Below are 15,013 nucleotides of genomic sequence, written 5' to 3'. Positions count from 1 at the left end.
CGCAGCGGGAGCTTCGTCCTCTCGCGAGAGGCGCGAGGTGCGGAGCCGGCCGATGCTAAGAAGCCGGGAGCGAGACCCGGGCGGCAGGTGAGCGATCACCAGGTGGTCCGAGAGCCCGACCTTCCCCAACGCCCCCGTTCCGGCCCACCCTCTGCCCCATGTCCTCTCATTTCCCATCCCCAGCCTCGTCCTTCGGCGGAAACGTGGCTATGGCCACCTCCCTGAGGACCACAGCGGGCTTTCGCCCGGGGGAAGCCGGTGTGCGGGGTCGGGCCCGCCGTGCCTCGTCCCGGTCTCCTGGCGTGGTGGCTTCTGCCCTTCCCGAGCTACCTTATCTCTCGCGCTGCCGGACCCGGCCTGAGGCCCCGGGGGACAGCGCTGAGCTGGGGTCCGGGAGACCGGAGTCTGAGACCCGGTTCTGCTAGTAGCCAGCTGTTGTGACCTTGAGTCTCAGTCCCTCTTCGCAAACATCAGGGAAGCTTAAGTTTCCGTCTTTGGGGGTACCTGGACCCCCCAGGTTGTAATTTTGAAACTTTGACTTCCCTGAACCTCCAAAGTGTTGAGTTGATATAATTGAGTATTCCCAAACTTGCCGGATTGGAAAAACCATCAGGACACTTGTTAATAAATCGGATACCGAGGTCTTTCTCCTGGAGAGTTGATTCAGTACATCTGGAATCTTATTTAGCCCTGGAATCTTATTTTAACAAATGCCCCCGGGTGATTTGGACGATCTGCAAGTTTGGGAAAGGCTGGTGGCCTTTATTCTGACATTGAGTGCCAAGCTCTGCGAGATTCAGGGAGGTCATGGACTAGTCACTGAGCAGATATGTAAATGCGGAGCGCCTCACTGGGAAACCTATCACCAGGGAAGGCTTCATAATAGTGGAAGTAAATGGTTTGGGGATGAGGGATAACCAACAGCTGGAGCTAAGCATGCCGTTCTGTAAGTTTTGTGCAGTTAGACCCTTGTCTTTGTATTTTTGCACACTCCTTATCAACCTTTCAGAACCTCTTACTCTCCCCTGTGTGAGTGTGGGGGAAGCCTCCCCCTAAGCCAAAACTACTCCCCAAATGTTAAAATTTCAGATCCATATTTCTGGATTTCGGTAAAGCACTACTGATCTCTCCATGAGGTTTTGTTTTCTGAGTTCTGTCCACTTATCTTCGAATGAATCTTTCCTGTGGAAAATCTAGCACTTGGATATCCTTCCTGAAACCCTTAAGTTTGACACACACCTAATTGCCTGGAGACAAAGTCTTCTATTTCTTTTCCTTTGAGTTTACTGTTTCCTTGCAGATTGTCACCTTTTTTCGTGTGTGTGTGTGTGTGTGTGTGTGTGTGTGTGTGTGTTTGTGTGTGTGTGTGTGTGCGCGCAAGTACACACGCTTCGGTCAGTTCATTTTAATTAAATTTTTCTTTCTGTTAACTGTCAGTATTCTTAGAATTTTTTATGCATTTGACTTAAAAGGATTTGATCCTTGGTTTGAACTGATACCCAAACTTCAATCTTATTTTTTTTTCTTTTGGCCCTCTTCATCCTTAAAAGGAGCCTAATGCCTCAGGATTTGATGTTTACTGGGTGCCTTAAAAATAAACAAGTGCATCTCCAGAAGTTGTTCTCAGACATCTGCTTTCACTACCTGCCCACAACATTTTAGAAGGGCTGTGGGTATGTGTGTGCAGCAGTCAGAGTTGGAGAGACGCTTAACAAGTCCAGTGACGTGACAATGACTTCTATTCCACCTCTTTTTATTTATGAAACTGGGCTCTGAGTCACACTTCTAAGTATGTTGACTTAGGTGCCAGACATTTTTTCCTTGTTTTTTTAGAAAAGACATTGACAACAACATAAAACTCTGATGATGAATAGTATCACACTTTGGCTTTTAGATATTTAAAAGAACATTGTGTCCCATTTTATTTGGAAAATGCTAACTGAAAGTGGTGGCTGTGTCTTTTTGAGAGTTAATGTTTAATAAATGTATTTTATGAGTTCCCTGTTGCCATAGAAGATTAGTTTGGGGGGATATGGAAAACAAAGCACCTTCCATTCTTCTAATTTACAGACACAATCCCACTGGAGTACTGTATAAGATGTCATGAAGTGCAGCTCTTATGTTGTATAACTTTAACAATAAAAAAGGAGCTTCACATTTCTTCCTGGGGTGTCCTCCCAGCAGGTATGGCTGAGGAGGAAGAACAAGATTTTATAGGACTGTTTGAAGCAAAGCCAAATAAACTGGCCACAGAGAAGTGGAGGCTCAGAGTTCTCTTAGAACATTATTTTATTGAGCTCTGTGTGCCAGGTCCTGCCGAGTACATTGCATATTTTTATCTTCTCATTTACTTCTTGCAGCAGCCTTGCAAAATATAAGATTATTCTCCCTACTTTATTAATGAGAAAAGAGGCTAATCACTGATCCACTGTCATGTAGCTAACAAATAGAAGATCTATTGATAGGTAGAACCCCAGTTCATCCGTATTCGAAACCTGTGCTCTCTGAAACTCTGCCTGATGAATCGGGAGATTGGGATGGACATACATACACTAATATGTATAAAATGGATAACTAATAAGAACCTGCTGTATAAAAAAATAAAATTCAAAAAAATAAAAATGAAAAACTAAAACCCTGCCTCCATTAAGGTTGCTGAAAAGGCCTCAACTTGTGGCGTTTTGTGTTTCTCTAGTTAATGAGTAGCCTTTGGCCCCTCGGTTCTTCCACGAGGATTTTTCTGTGAGTACAGTACAAGGCTGTAGTAGTGGGAAGGGAACTTCTCATCGCTTCCTGTTGTCCCAAGGGAGAGCCTGTTCCAACATCATTCTGGAAGGAGATCACTTATCTCTTATAACTTCATACCCAGCAATCCGTATTCCTGTCTTCCCCAGCTGGTTCTTAAATGTGAGATTGATCCAAAGTTGTTCACTTGAAAGACTTGTAAGGGTTCTTCCTCAACATCATGTTACAGTTGAAAGCTTAAAGTTTCAGTTCCTGATTGTGTGCTTTTTAGGGATTTAAAAACCACAGTTCAATGACTAAGGAATCCTGTTTATCTGATAACACTTGGCATCCTTTTACCACGGCGGCGTGCAGTCAGGTCAGGATAATAAAGAGGGCATTCCACAGGGAAGGAACCAGATAAAAAGCATGATGGAGTGAAAATGCCAAGATTTTTCATACAACAAGGGAGGATTCACTTTGGGGAGGTGGGAGATACAGGTGGAGCCAGATGACGGAGCACCTGAATCCAGAAGACTGAAGAGTTTTGACTTTGCTCTAGAAAATAAAAGCCTTAGGAAACGAGCAGCAAAATCAAAGTACTACAGTATTTAAGGATGACTGGCTGACCTAGGCATGTTTTGTAGGCTGAGGAGCAAATCATTTGAAGGGAACATTTTTTTTTTTTTTAAAGATTCTGCACTCAGATTGCTTCACATGTCTTTTTTTTCTTTAAGATTTATTTATTTATTTGGCTGCGCTGGGTCTTTAGTTGCAGCACGTGGGATCTTCATGGCAGCATGCGGGATCTTTAGTTGTGGCATACGGAGACTTTAGTTGTGGCATGCAGGATCTAGTTCCCTGACCAGGGATCGGACCAGGCCTCCTGCGTTGGGAGCACGGAGTCTTAACTGCTGGACCACCAGGGAAGTCCCTGAAGGGAACATTTTTAAAGAAGGAAGAGTGTGTAGGCCTGACTTAAACTTGGTCCTGGAGTGTCTGTGGTGGCATAATTGTCACTGGGTTAGCCACCTCTGCAGAATACAGAAGTATTCGGCTTAAGACCCATCTATGTGTGATCCCTCTCCCACAGCTTTGGTCTCATGTCATTTGGTAGAGCTGTCTGAAGCCAGGGACTTGGAGTCATTAATGTTTAAGAAAGAAATGGGGAACTGAGTAGACTGCTATCTCCTGACCTGATTGCATCGTGAGGACATTCTATACTCATCTGAGTATCAAGTCAAAGAGAAAGTTGACCCCGGCAGGAGGAAATTTCCGTAGGTTAAAAGCATGGGTTTTACAGTCATATAGACTTGGATTCAGATCCCAGCTTTTACTTTTTCCACACAACTCTTACTAGTTGTGTGACCTGGGCAAAGTCAACAGCCTGTTTCCTGACTGTAAAATGGGAGTAATATCTAGTTTAAGGTTGTACTGAGGTTCAATTGAGATAATGTAGGTAAAATGCTTTGAAGAGTCTGGCTAATGTTAATTGTTAGAGATAGAGGTAGTAGATACTATTGATCAGTGCAGAGTCAGTGGAATTGAATTTTCATATCTTGATGAATGGGAAAATATCATTATTCAGTTTGCTAAATTAACATATGTTGTCTCTTTTTAAAAAATACACTAAGCTTGCGGTTGGGTTATATCAGCCAATTTATTTGCCTCCCTTGCTGAGTCATACTTCTGCCTAATTAATGTCCTGTGTGTTTTACATTCTGTTCAAGCTGAGTTGTCTCATACCAAAGAGAAAAGAATATTTGTGCCTTCAACCTCCTTACTTGACTGCCCAGTCAGGATTCTCACCAAGGAAGCCACCTGCCATATTTGGGAATGTTGGGGTTATGAAACCTTGGGATAATGGGTTTATTTATTCACACTCTGGTACCTACAGTGAGTTTTTCTAATGTGGTCAGCATTCCCTGGTGGGAGGTCAGAATTCGGTTGCAGTTCTAATCACATTTGGTGGTACCCCATGGATTGAATTGCGTTTTGTCTCTGCTCACTCTTGACTCTCCTTTGGCCCATAGCTTTTAGGTCCACAGCACTGCAGGAATGGCAGATTTTGGGATCTCAGCTGGCCAGTTTGTGGCAGTGGTCTGGGATCAGTCATCTCCGACGGAGGCTCTAAAAGATCTGGTGGATAAGCTTCAAGCCTTAACGGGCGATGAGGGCCGAGTGTCTGTGGAAAACATCAACCAGCTGTTGCAGTGTAAGTACCTACCCAGGTTGTCTTACAGGGAGGGCGGTTTTGATGGTGGTGCTGCATTTCTTGTCGTTCCTTGATAGCTGGGTTTTTAAAATAAATTTATTTATTTATTTTTGGCTGTGCTAGGTCTTTGTTGCTGCGTGCGGGCTTTCTCTAGTTGCTGTGAGCAGGGGCTACTCTTCATTGCGGTGCACGGGCTTCTCATTGTGGTGGCTTCTCTTATCGCGGAGCACGGGCTCTAGGCACACGGGCTTCAGTAGTTGTGGCTTGCGGGCTCCAGAGCGCAGGCTCAGTAATTATGGCGCACAGGCTTAGTTGCTCCGCGGCATGTGGGATCTTCCTGGACCAGGGCTCGATCCCATGTCCCCTGCATCGGCAGGCGGAGTCTCAACCACCGCGCCACCAGGGAAGCCCAATAGCTGAGGTTTTTTCTGGGAGGGTGGCACATGATAGTAGTTTTTTCAGTTGAGATACAGTGGACTTAGGAGCATAGTTGATGATTTGTATAAGTAAGTTCTTATTTCTTATTAGATGTTCCACATTTTTTAAAACAGCTTGGTTTTCGTCCACCCTCCTTTTTTACTTTTTCCCCTGAGCATACAAAAGGAGATGAAGTTAGTAAGACTGAGGGAGAGCAGGGCAGCAGTGTCCTTGCCCCTCTTGCTAGTAACGGTGGTATAATAGCATTTGCTGAACAGGTAGGTGTTTATTCTACAAGGCCACGCATGTAACCTTTGTGGGGACTTGGGAGGGATTGGGAGATTCTGGGGCCAAGGTGATTGTTGATTAGAGTCTTCCTTCTTTTCAGCTGCCCACAAAGAATCTAGCTTTGACATTATTTTGTCGGGTATAATTCCTGGAAGCACCACTCTGCACAGTGCTGAGATTTTGGCTGAGATGGCCCGGATCCTTCGGCCTAGTGGATGTCTTTTTCTGAACGAGCCGGTAGAGACAGCTGTAGGTAAGGAAATTTTCACCTGGAAGACTAGAGTTTAACAGGGTTGAATCTTTAGGTATGTTTACCGTATCTCTCTGAGAAGGAGGTATAATTTGGAGATCAACAGTCCTGTACTGAACCTTATCCTTAGGGATAAGGGATGAATTATTGTAAAACTCTGAACCAGCACATCTGAATAAATTGTGATATTTGACCCATTAGGTAGTAAAATAGAAGGAAACTGCTCATCTGAAAATGGCTGGATCCTTCAACAGGTGAATGCTTAAACTGGTACATCCACACCATGGAAAACTATGCAGCACTAAAAAAAGAACAAACTATTGCCACATGCAACAACTTGGATGAATCTCAGAGGACTCATGCCGAGTGAAAGAAATCCAATCTCAAAAGCTTAGAGGCTGTATGATTCTGTTCATATAACATTCTTGAAATAACAACGTTATAGTGACAGAGAACAGGTTGGCCATCGTCGGGGTTAGGAGTGGGAGGAAGGGGGTACGTGAGGCTGTAAAGGGGGTGGTGTGAGGGTTCCTTGTGGTGACGAAGACTATGCACACACACACACAAGTGTACGTAAAACTGGTGAAATCTGGATAAGCTCTGTGGACTATCAGTGACAACTTCCTGGTCTTCATATTATATGATAGTTGTGTAAGATATTATCGTGGAGAGAAGAGATGAAGGGTCCTTGAGACCTCCCTGAACATTTTTTTTTTAACTTCCTATGCATCTATAGTTATTTCAAACTAAAAAGTTAAAAAAATAGTGACTAGAAGTCTGAGAGTGATGAGCTAAGTATTGATTCATGTGAAAGTAAAGATAGAATCCAAGAAATAAAAACCTCTTTTTTGCTCAGTGGTAAAGCTGTCAGAATCATTCTAGATTTTTAGCCTTTTTTAAAAAAATTTTTATTTATTTCTTTATGGCTGTGTTGGGTCTTCGTTTCTGTGCGAGGGCTTTCTCTAGTTGTGGCAAGCGGGGGCCACTCTTCAACACGGTGTGCGGGCCTCTCACTATCGTGGCCTGTCCCGTTGCGGAGCACAAGCTCCAGACGCGCAGGCTCAGTACTTGTGGCTCACGGGCCCAGTCGCTCCGTGGCATGTGGGATCCTCCCAGACCAGGGCTCGAACCCGTGTCGCCTGCATTGGCAGGCAGATTCTCAACCACTGCGCCACCAGGGAAGCCCGATTTTTAGCATTTTTAACTATCTTTCAAAATGTGATGACTTATTTCATCAAATAATAGGAATAAAAGTATTTTGAGGGCTTCCCTGGTGGCGCAGTGGTTGAGAGTCCGCCTGCCGATGCAGGGGACACGGGTTTGTGCCCCGGTCCAGGAAGATCCCACGTGCCACGGAGCGGCTGTGCCCGTGAGCCACGGCCGCTGAGCCTGCGTGTCCGGAGCCTGTGCTCCGCAATGGGAGAGGCCACAACAGTGAGAGGCCCACGTACCACAAAAAAAAAAAAAAAAAAAGTATTTTGAAATGTGTAAAGGCATTTATGTGGAAATATAAGCTTGTGATGTTAATAGCAGCTATAGCCTTCTTTGGGATGTAAACCTTGGGTGACTAAACACAGTGTCTGTCGGAACTATACAGAGATACTTGTATACTTTACAGTTTCTCAGCCTCTTGGTCATTATCCAACAGCCCCTGGAAGGTTAGGTTTTTCAAAGAAACAGAGAGTGATATGAAGCAATAATAATGGAATTATTATATGACACTTAAGAGCATCAGTAAGAGCACTTTGAACAACCAAAAGGAGTTGTCCAATTAAAATATTATCACTAAAATATATATATATTGAACAGAATAGGTTATTATTGTTTTAGTGCCTGCTGACCTGAATAGCAGAGAGCCTTTATTATTTTTCCTGCTTTGACCTATAAAGCTATTAACTGGGGTTTTCCTCTTAGCAGTTAACAATAGCAAAGTGAAGACGGCATCTAAGCTGTGTTCAGCCCTGACTCTTTCTGGTCTTGTGGAAGTAAAAGAGGTATGTTTGTAGATGACCTTCTTTGCTGGGAATTTAAGCCTTGGGTGACTAAACCCAGTATCTCTTTTGTCAGACGATACAGAGAGAATCTGGGAGAAATAACAACCCTGAAGGTGAGGTGATCAGTGTCACTCAACTAGGAAACAAGTTGAGAAGGGCTCTGCATGGGAGAAACCAGATGCCTTGAAGGACGAAACCTCTGAAATCAATCTCCTCTGAAGAGACTCAGCTTGGGCCCATGTGGGTTGGGACATATTTTGGTCTCAGTACTAGTGGTGACCACTGAGGCAGGGAGAGAGCGACACATCTCTTAGTGGACACGAATCCTAGGCCTAAGTGAAGGGCAGTTGCCTGTATCTTCCTCAGCTTTTGGGTGGGAGGCTAGAATAGGTTGGAGGGGGAAATCCTTTTCTGACAATTCATTAGAAATATTAACATTAAATAGAGGTATTTATGGTTCTACATTCTTCTCCAATGCTGAAATTTCCTTGTGTGAGAGGTGTTATACCCCGATAGCTGTTATACCATTGATCTGTACATGACCTAGGGCCTCAGTTTCTTCACGCCTACCCTTTCTTATTTTTCTTTTTAGTTAAAGTTCTTCCATTTTTTATTCCAAAATATGGGATGTTCATAAAAATTCAGTTAAGACTGAAGGATATAAAGTGACATCTCAGGCCTTGCTTACACTTTCCTCCCCAGAGGGAGCCACCAATACATTTTTTGGTGTGGCTGTTCGGACTTCTTTTTATGTATTTACAAGTGTGTTTTGTGTGTGTGTATACACATTTTTTAATGTAAACAAGGTCGTATGTATACAGTGTTCAGTCACTAGCTCTTTTCCCCACCTTTAGCTGTCTTCGACATTATCCACCTCAGTGTATTGACCCACTTTCTTACTAATGATGGAACGGCGTTCAGTGCTCTAGATGGACTGTGGTTTATGTAGCAGTTCCATAATTGTCGGACATAGAGGTGGCACCCCCAGCTTCTTCCCAAGGAACGTAGAAAGCAGTTCCCTCCCCCTGAGGTTCTCTTTCTCTACTGCGTATTTCATTTCTAGCATCTTTACTGTGGGCATGCTCCCCCGCCACGGGCTTCGATTCCCTTCAACAGCCTCTTCAACATGTCCGATTCATCTTGATAATCATAATCGTTACAATCTCCACAATGCCTCGCACAGTGCCTTGTACCTAATAGACAGATATTTGATAAAACTCTCCAAGGGGCAGGCTCAGCATAAACATGTAGACAGAAGTTACACTCCAGCGTCCTGATCAGTGAGAAACTGAACGTGAGGCACGAGGCAATGTCTGTGATCTCCTGCTGTCGTGTGCTTACTACAGATGTGAGCATTTGACACCTGTGAGGGGGACATAGTACACCATCGTACTGTAGAAGGAGTGTGGCCTAATCCTCTGATATCTTGAATTTCAGCTGCAGCGCAAGTTCTTGAGCCCTGAGGAGATTCAGTCTGTCCGAGAACACCTGGGTTACCACAGTGACAGCCTGCTCTCTGTGCAGATCACAGGAAAAAAGCCCAATTTTGAAGTGGGTTCTTCTAGTCAACTTAAGCTTTCTACTACCAAGAAGTCTTCCGGTGAGACTGGCCTAGGGACATTGTTCTGTCTGAGTGGGCCTGAAAAGCCCTATTACAAACTGAGCCAGAGTTCTGAATGAGGTGGTGATATCTTCAGAGGATCATTCCCTTCCTTAATTTCCCTCATTTCCAAATGGAAGAATGCTTAATGTACTGTTGTTCTGGGCATATTCGGATCCCAAACTGAAATGATGCATAGATATTACCTAGTTCAGCCCCTTCTTCTGCACCAGAGGACACTGAGGTCTCCAGATTCTAGAGGTCAGACTCCCGTAGCTTCATTAGTTGATGAAGCCTTTCCAGACCCCAGAATTATGACATTTACCCTCAGAAGACCTCACAGTGACGGTCATGGCGGATAAGAGTGTGCTGTTCCTCTTCCCATGTGTCCTTTTCTCTGTGCCACTGAATTCAGCTTTTCTTTGAGGATCTTAAGACACTTATAAAAATATCTCCTCTCAGAAGATTGCACTCCACCCTTTGTCACCATTCTTACCCTTCCTATCACTATTTTTTAATGCCTGAGTTGAGAAAAATTGTCCTAGCTGTGAGGTATGCAAAAATTTACAGGTACATTCACACTGCTCTGTTTTGACTGTCCAGCCTAAATCTTCAAGAAATCCTTTAACGTCCTAACCTTTGGAGTCACAGTTCCAGAATGGGTAGGAGCAGCTTAGATGACCTGCCCTGTGGGAGATCTGAGCATCCAGTGTGACAGTGATCTCTGCGGGGTGCACTTCCCCCCAAGGCCCATTCGTGGACTGGCCCACACTGAACCCGCAGCTCTTTTGGGCCCAGAGAGAGAATCAGGAGGTGTGATTTGCTACTGATTTGTTGTTACGCCGCCGCCACCAGCTCTCGAGCCCATTTTCTTGTCTGTAACAGGTCTACATGTGACTGGAGCTTTGCTACTTATAATGCTTTTTGGCACAGTTTCTTGTTTAATATTCAAATCTCCTGCAGTGGGTATAGGGAATCCTATTAGCCCCATGTTCTAGGGATGGGAACTAAGAGAAGGAGGAGGAAGCAATATGGAGTGAAAGTTAAAAGCGTTAGGTAGACTCTGTCTGTACTTGTGTATTTGTGGCTGTGTGTAACTGGCCTAAGTATCTAAACCTCTTTCCTCATTCATAAAATTAGGATGACAAGAACTTTCCTCATAAGGTGGTGAGCAGGACTAAATTAGATCATGTATGTAAAATGTTTAATGTAGTATCTGGCACAAAGCTTAACAAATGATGGCTTTTATTGCCATAAAGTGATGGGTCCCTCTCATGCCCTTCTAAGTGGTAGAGCTGGGCCTTGAACCCAGGTCTTTTGACCGCCGGCCCAGTGTGTTCCCTGCACAGCCTCAGTAGAAAGCACTTACATGTGCTTGGAGTTTGTTCCCAGCTGCTTTTCTGGAGCTTGTTTTCTTCCATTGGTTGGATTCAGGGAAGCCTGCTGTGGACCCTGCAGCTGCCAAGCTCTGGACCCTCTCGGCCAATGATATGGAGGATGAGAGCGTGGTGAGTCAGCACTGCGGTCACCTGATTGCTTTCTTTTAGGCCCCACTTTGGGTGGGAATGTTGTTGTTTGGAGTGGCCTCTCTGGGTTTGTAGGTGTGAAAGCATTTAAAGCCCAGCCTTGTGGCTGTGCCTGCCACTAGCATTTTTTGACTCAGAAGGAAACTCCACATTAGTGGCATTTTAAATTTCTTTTTCAGCATCTTTCCCCCCGCAGATTTTCTTGTTCTCACTTCATGTGATATATTAAAGACTCTTGTGGGCATGCGTAAACCTGAAAAGAGTTTGTCAGCTAAAATATTTTTTGGCTCCTTCGTCTGGGCAAGTCACCAAATGCTCACTGTCTTAACAGTAATGCTCTTCCCACTCAGATCAATGCTTTCTGTAATAAAGTTCTTCATTCCTACAACTATTGAAGTTAGGGTGGTAAGCAAACTAGGCGACGGTTTGTGCCCTCACAGAGCTTACAGATTAACTGTCCACACGTTTATCGAAGAATTACACAAGTGTATATATCATTATCTGCCTTTTCCTCTGGAATTATATAGAAAATATTCCATTCCCTTTTCTCACACGACAGCCCTTTATATATTCGCATAACTATAACGCTTCTCTCTTTGTCCTTCCTGCCCCCTCCCGCCCTGCCCTCCACACACATATTCTCTGCACATCGTAAATGAGTCCCCAGCCCCCTCACAGCCTAACACAGCTTCTGTGCACGTAGCGTACTCACTATGTGGTCAGCTTGGGCGTGACGATCAAGCCCGGGTAGGATGATGGGTGCCTTCTACATAGATGGGCGAACTCCTGCTGTGGACTGTGGCCACTTCACGTGTTCATTAGCAGAGACCATGACTGTGTCATTAATGGCTTCGAACATTCTCCAGGATCTCATTGACTCAGATGAACTGCTGGATCCAGAAGATATGAAGAAGCCAGACCCAGCTTCCTTGCGGGCTGCTTCCTGTGGGGAAGGGAAAAAGAGGAAGGCCTGCAAGAACTGGTAAGCCTTGGGGTGAGAAGAGGCTGCCAGGCTGCTTCCAGCGGCTTCTGATTATCAAGGAATCGCTGTACTTTACAATTACTAAAACATGTTTTATTGTAAAATGTATCAGACGGTTAGAAGAGTATGCTAAATAAGTACATTTTAAAGAACAATAAAATGAACACCCATGTACTGCTCACCCAGCTGAAGAACCAGGAACAGGACTTGTTCCTTAGAAGTCGCCTCTGCGTGCTCCCTCAGCTGCATCTCCCTCCCTCTCCTTACAAGAGGCTACCATTCTCCCAAATTTGTGCTAACCTCTCCTGGCTTTTTCGATAGTTTACTGTCTATGTGTGAATCTCCAAACAATACATCATTGAATTGTGGAGCCCAAACCTGACTAGGCCAGGAAAGGTCAATACTCCATATCTGTGAAGGCTCCCAGGGAAAAGGTCTGTCCAGGATTTGGAGTTTCTGGGTGGTGGCAGGTCCCGCTCATCAGCTGCTAACTTTCCCCCCAGCACCTGTGGCCTCGCAGAAGAACTGGAAAAAGAGAAGTTGAGGGACCAGATAAGCTCCCAGCCCAAGTCAGCTTGTGGAAACGTGAGTATCTGGTTGATTACTCAGTATTCACAAAGGCCTAAACTAAACACAGACCAGCTCCAGCTCTACGGAGTTCACTGCCCAGGTATTTTAATAATAGGTGAACATGCGAGAACGTGTCTCTAGGTAGTAACGGGAAGAGGGGTTATCTCCTGAGAGTGGGTAGCACACTCGTGCCCGTAGGGGAGGCACTTGTCATTTCTTATTTTTGGCCCCTTTCTTTCTGCTTCACATTAGGCCTGATGCTACTCAGCCATTTGCTGAGTGTGGCTGTGATTTGAACTGCTGAGAATATAGAAGTATGTCCACGTAAGGAACTTCTCTAGACTTTTGTCTTTCATAAAATCAGAGATCTTAAAGACTCTTAGTATTTGGATCCCAGTTGGACCTACAAATGTACGCAGTCGTTCTCTTCAGGCCGCTGTGGCCATACTATGAAATTTGGGATCCCTTTCTCCTGGCCTGTATCTCTGGGAGAGCTGACACTTGGCTTCCCTGTATGATGGTCTCTTCTTTCAACAGTGTTACCTGGGTGATGCTTTCCGCTGCGCCAGCTGCCCCTACCTTGGGATGCCGGCCTTCAGACCTGGGGAGAAGGTGCTCCTGAGCGACAGCAGCCTCAATGATGCCTAGGGGAGGGCCCGGCCTGAGACACACCTGCTCCTCCGCCAGCTCCTGCCCCTTCCATCCCACCACGTGGTTCCTCCCGTCTCCTCTCGATTGGCTCACTCTGGCTTAGGTCCATTGCGGAGAGGGTGCTCCGTGGACAGAGTGGAGCTGGCTGGGAGCGGTGGTTTGGAGTGCTGCTGCAGATCAAGACCACGGTATCCCGGGGCCCTGTTACCCTGAGTGGGGACCTCCTTCACCCAGTGTTAGGTAAACGGGGCACATCCCAAATAGGCCCCTCTCGCCAGGTCAAAATGCCGACATTTCGTAACACTCTCCGAGCCCGCCATCCTTGAGTATTAACACTGTGACAGAGAGGGCCCCACCCCATTCTAAGCTCCGCAGTAGTGCCACGGCTTATCTTCCAGAGTTGGTGGTTTACTCCCCATGCAGTTTTCTTGGTGACAAGAGGCAAGTGTCTCATGACCTCAGAGCACCAAGGGAATCACTCCTTGGTTGCTGTGATCATATCCAGTGTCCCTCTGCCCCCTCCAGTCCTACCCCCATCCCTGCTTTATTGTATTGCATCTGTGCCCTACTGTCATTTCTGTTAATCTCCAGGTATTAAACTTACGTACTAATGTATATTCGCTGTGAAGAGGGGGTATGTCTGTGTGTGTGTGTGTGTGTGTGTGTGTGTGTATGCGTGATGTCTGACACAGCCATCCAAGCTCACCTGGGACCACAAAACTCTTTTCTGGAGAGGCTGAGTCACACCACATGGGGCCAGTCCTGCACTTAGAGATCAGGGCCTCTCTCCATCTACTTCAGGAGAGTCCAGGTTGGTAGCATTTAGAGAGAAGCAGGACACAAGTCTGACCCAACAGTAAACCTCTGAGCAGGAGACACTTTGTTCTTCTTGTTCTCCACCAACGCAGACTCGGAATGGATCTTGCCAAATAGAGAGATCATGTGGATTTGAGAGACCTGGGTTTCTCTATTTTGACAATAAAGAAAAGTGTTCATTGGTATTTGTCCTTGAAACTTGACTTGATCCTCTAAGTTTGCTTTTGCTTATCCTGGTCCCTGCTGGTGGATGTTAGTTATGGGTGTGGCTTGACTCTGAAGCTCCTGTGGTAGGCTGAGTTCTAAGATGACACCCCAATGCCTCACACTTTTGTGTAATGCCCTGCCCTTGAGTTTGAGCAGGACCTGTGAGTATGATGGGACATCACTACTGTGATTAGACTACCTTGTGTGGCAGACGTGAAGGGATTTGCAGATGTAGTTAAAAGTCCCTCATGGAACCCTCGAACACTGTTGGCAGGGATATAAATTGGTGCAGCCACTGCGGAAAACAGTGTGGAGGTTTCTCAAAAAACTAAAAATATAATTACCATATGACCCAGCAATTCTCCTGGGTATATATCCAAAAAACCAAAAACACTAATTCAAAAAGATACATGCACTGGCCATGTATTAGAATCACCTGGATAGCTTCCCCCTCCCCAAAAAACAACAGAAACACCATTGCCTGGGATCTCTCCTTTCCAAACACCAATTAAGTCAATCTTTTGGAATAGGGCTGCAGGTGTCAGCATTTTGGCAAAGCTTTCCCAGGTGAGTGCCCCCAAAGTTGAGAGCCACTGCCCTGGAGAAATTCTTCGACACATGCACCAGAAGACAAGCTAAAAAATGTTTAAAGCAGCACTGTTTGTAATAGCAAGAATCTGGAAATAATCCAAGTGGCCATTACCAAGAGGATGGGTGAAGGGGTTGGTCGTCACACAGAGGGAAATGATGAGTTGTAGCTGTCTGCGCACATC

General features: G+C 45.4%; 1 protein-coding gene across 2 annotated transcripts; it reads left to right on the top strand.

The window, feature by feature from the left end:
• On the top strand, nucleotides 1–13,832 carry CIAPIN1 (cytokine induced apoptosis inhibitor 1). Of its 2 annotated transcripts, none has more exons than XM_024747492.1 (9): nucleotides 1–87; nucleotides 4,758–4,939; nucleotides 5,745–5,897; nucleotides 7,812–7,888; nucleotides 9,326–9,488; nucleotides 10,923–10,996; nucleotides 11,881–11,996; nucleotides 12,500–12,581; nucleotides 13,104–13,832. In XM_024747492.1, the coding sequence occupies exons 2-9, from the start codon at nucleotides 4,783–4,785 to the stop codon at nucleotides 13,212–13,214; spliced, it is 933 nt and encodes a 310-aa protein (XP_024603260.1). In that variant the 5' UTR covers nucleotides 1–87; nucleotides 4,758–4,782; the 3' UTR covers nucleotides 13,215–13,832. The 2 variants fall into 2 exon arrangements, with proteins under 2 accessions (XP_024603260.1, XP_024603259.1); XM_024747491.1 differs by having other exon boundaries at nucleotides 7,809–7,888.
• The last annotated feature ends 1,181 nt before the right edge of the window (nucleotides 13,833–15,013 follow it).

The sequence above is a fragment of the Neophocaena asiaeorientalis genome, unplaced genomic scaffold (assembly GCF_003031525.2).
Source record: "Neophocaena asiaeorientalis asiaeorientalis breed wild unplaced genomic scaffold, Neophocaena_asiaeorientalis_V1.1 scaffold438, whole genome shotgun sequence".
NCBI classification, from domain to species: Eukaryota; Metazoa; Chordata; class Mammalia; order Artiodactyla; family Phocoenidae; genus Neophocaena; species Neophocaena asiaeorientalis.
This window is presented reverse-complemented; position numbering and strand designations above follow the sequence as displayed.

Excerpts from the sequence above, each read along its gene's own strand:
- CIAPIN1 (XM_024747491.1), top strand. The coding sequence starts at position 4,783 with ATGGCAGATTTTGGGATCTCAGCTGGCCAGTTTGTGGCAGTGGTCTGG. Across the intron at positions 7,889-9,325 it reads GTCTTGTGGAAGTAAAAGAG|CTGCAGCGCAAGTTCTTGAG; the intron begins GTATGTTTGTAG and ends CTTGAATTTCAG. Across the intron at positions 11,997-12,499 it reads AGGAAGGCCTGCAAGAACTG|CACCTGTGGCCTCGCAGAAG; the intron begins GTAAGCCTTGGG and ends CTTTCCCCCCAG.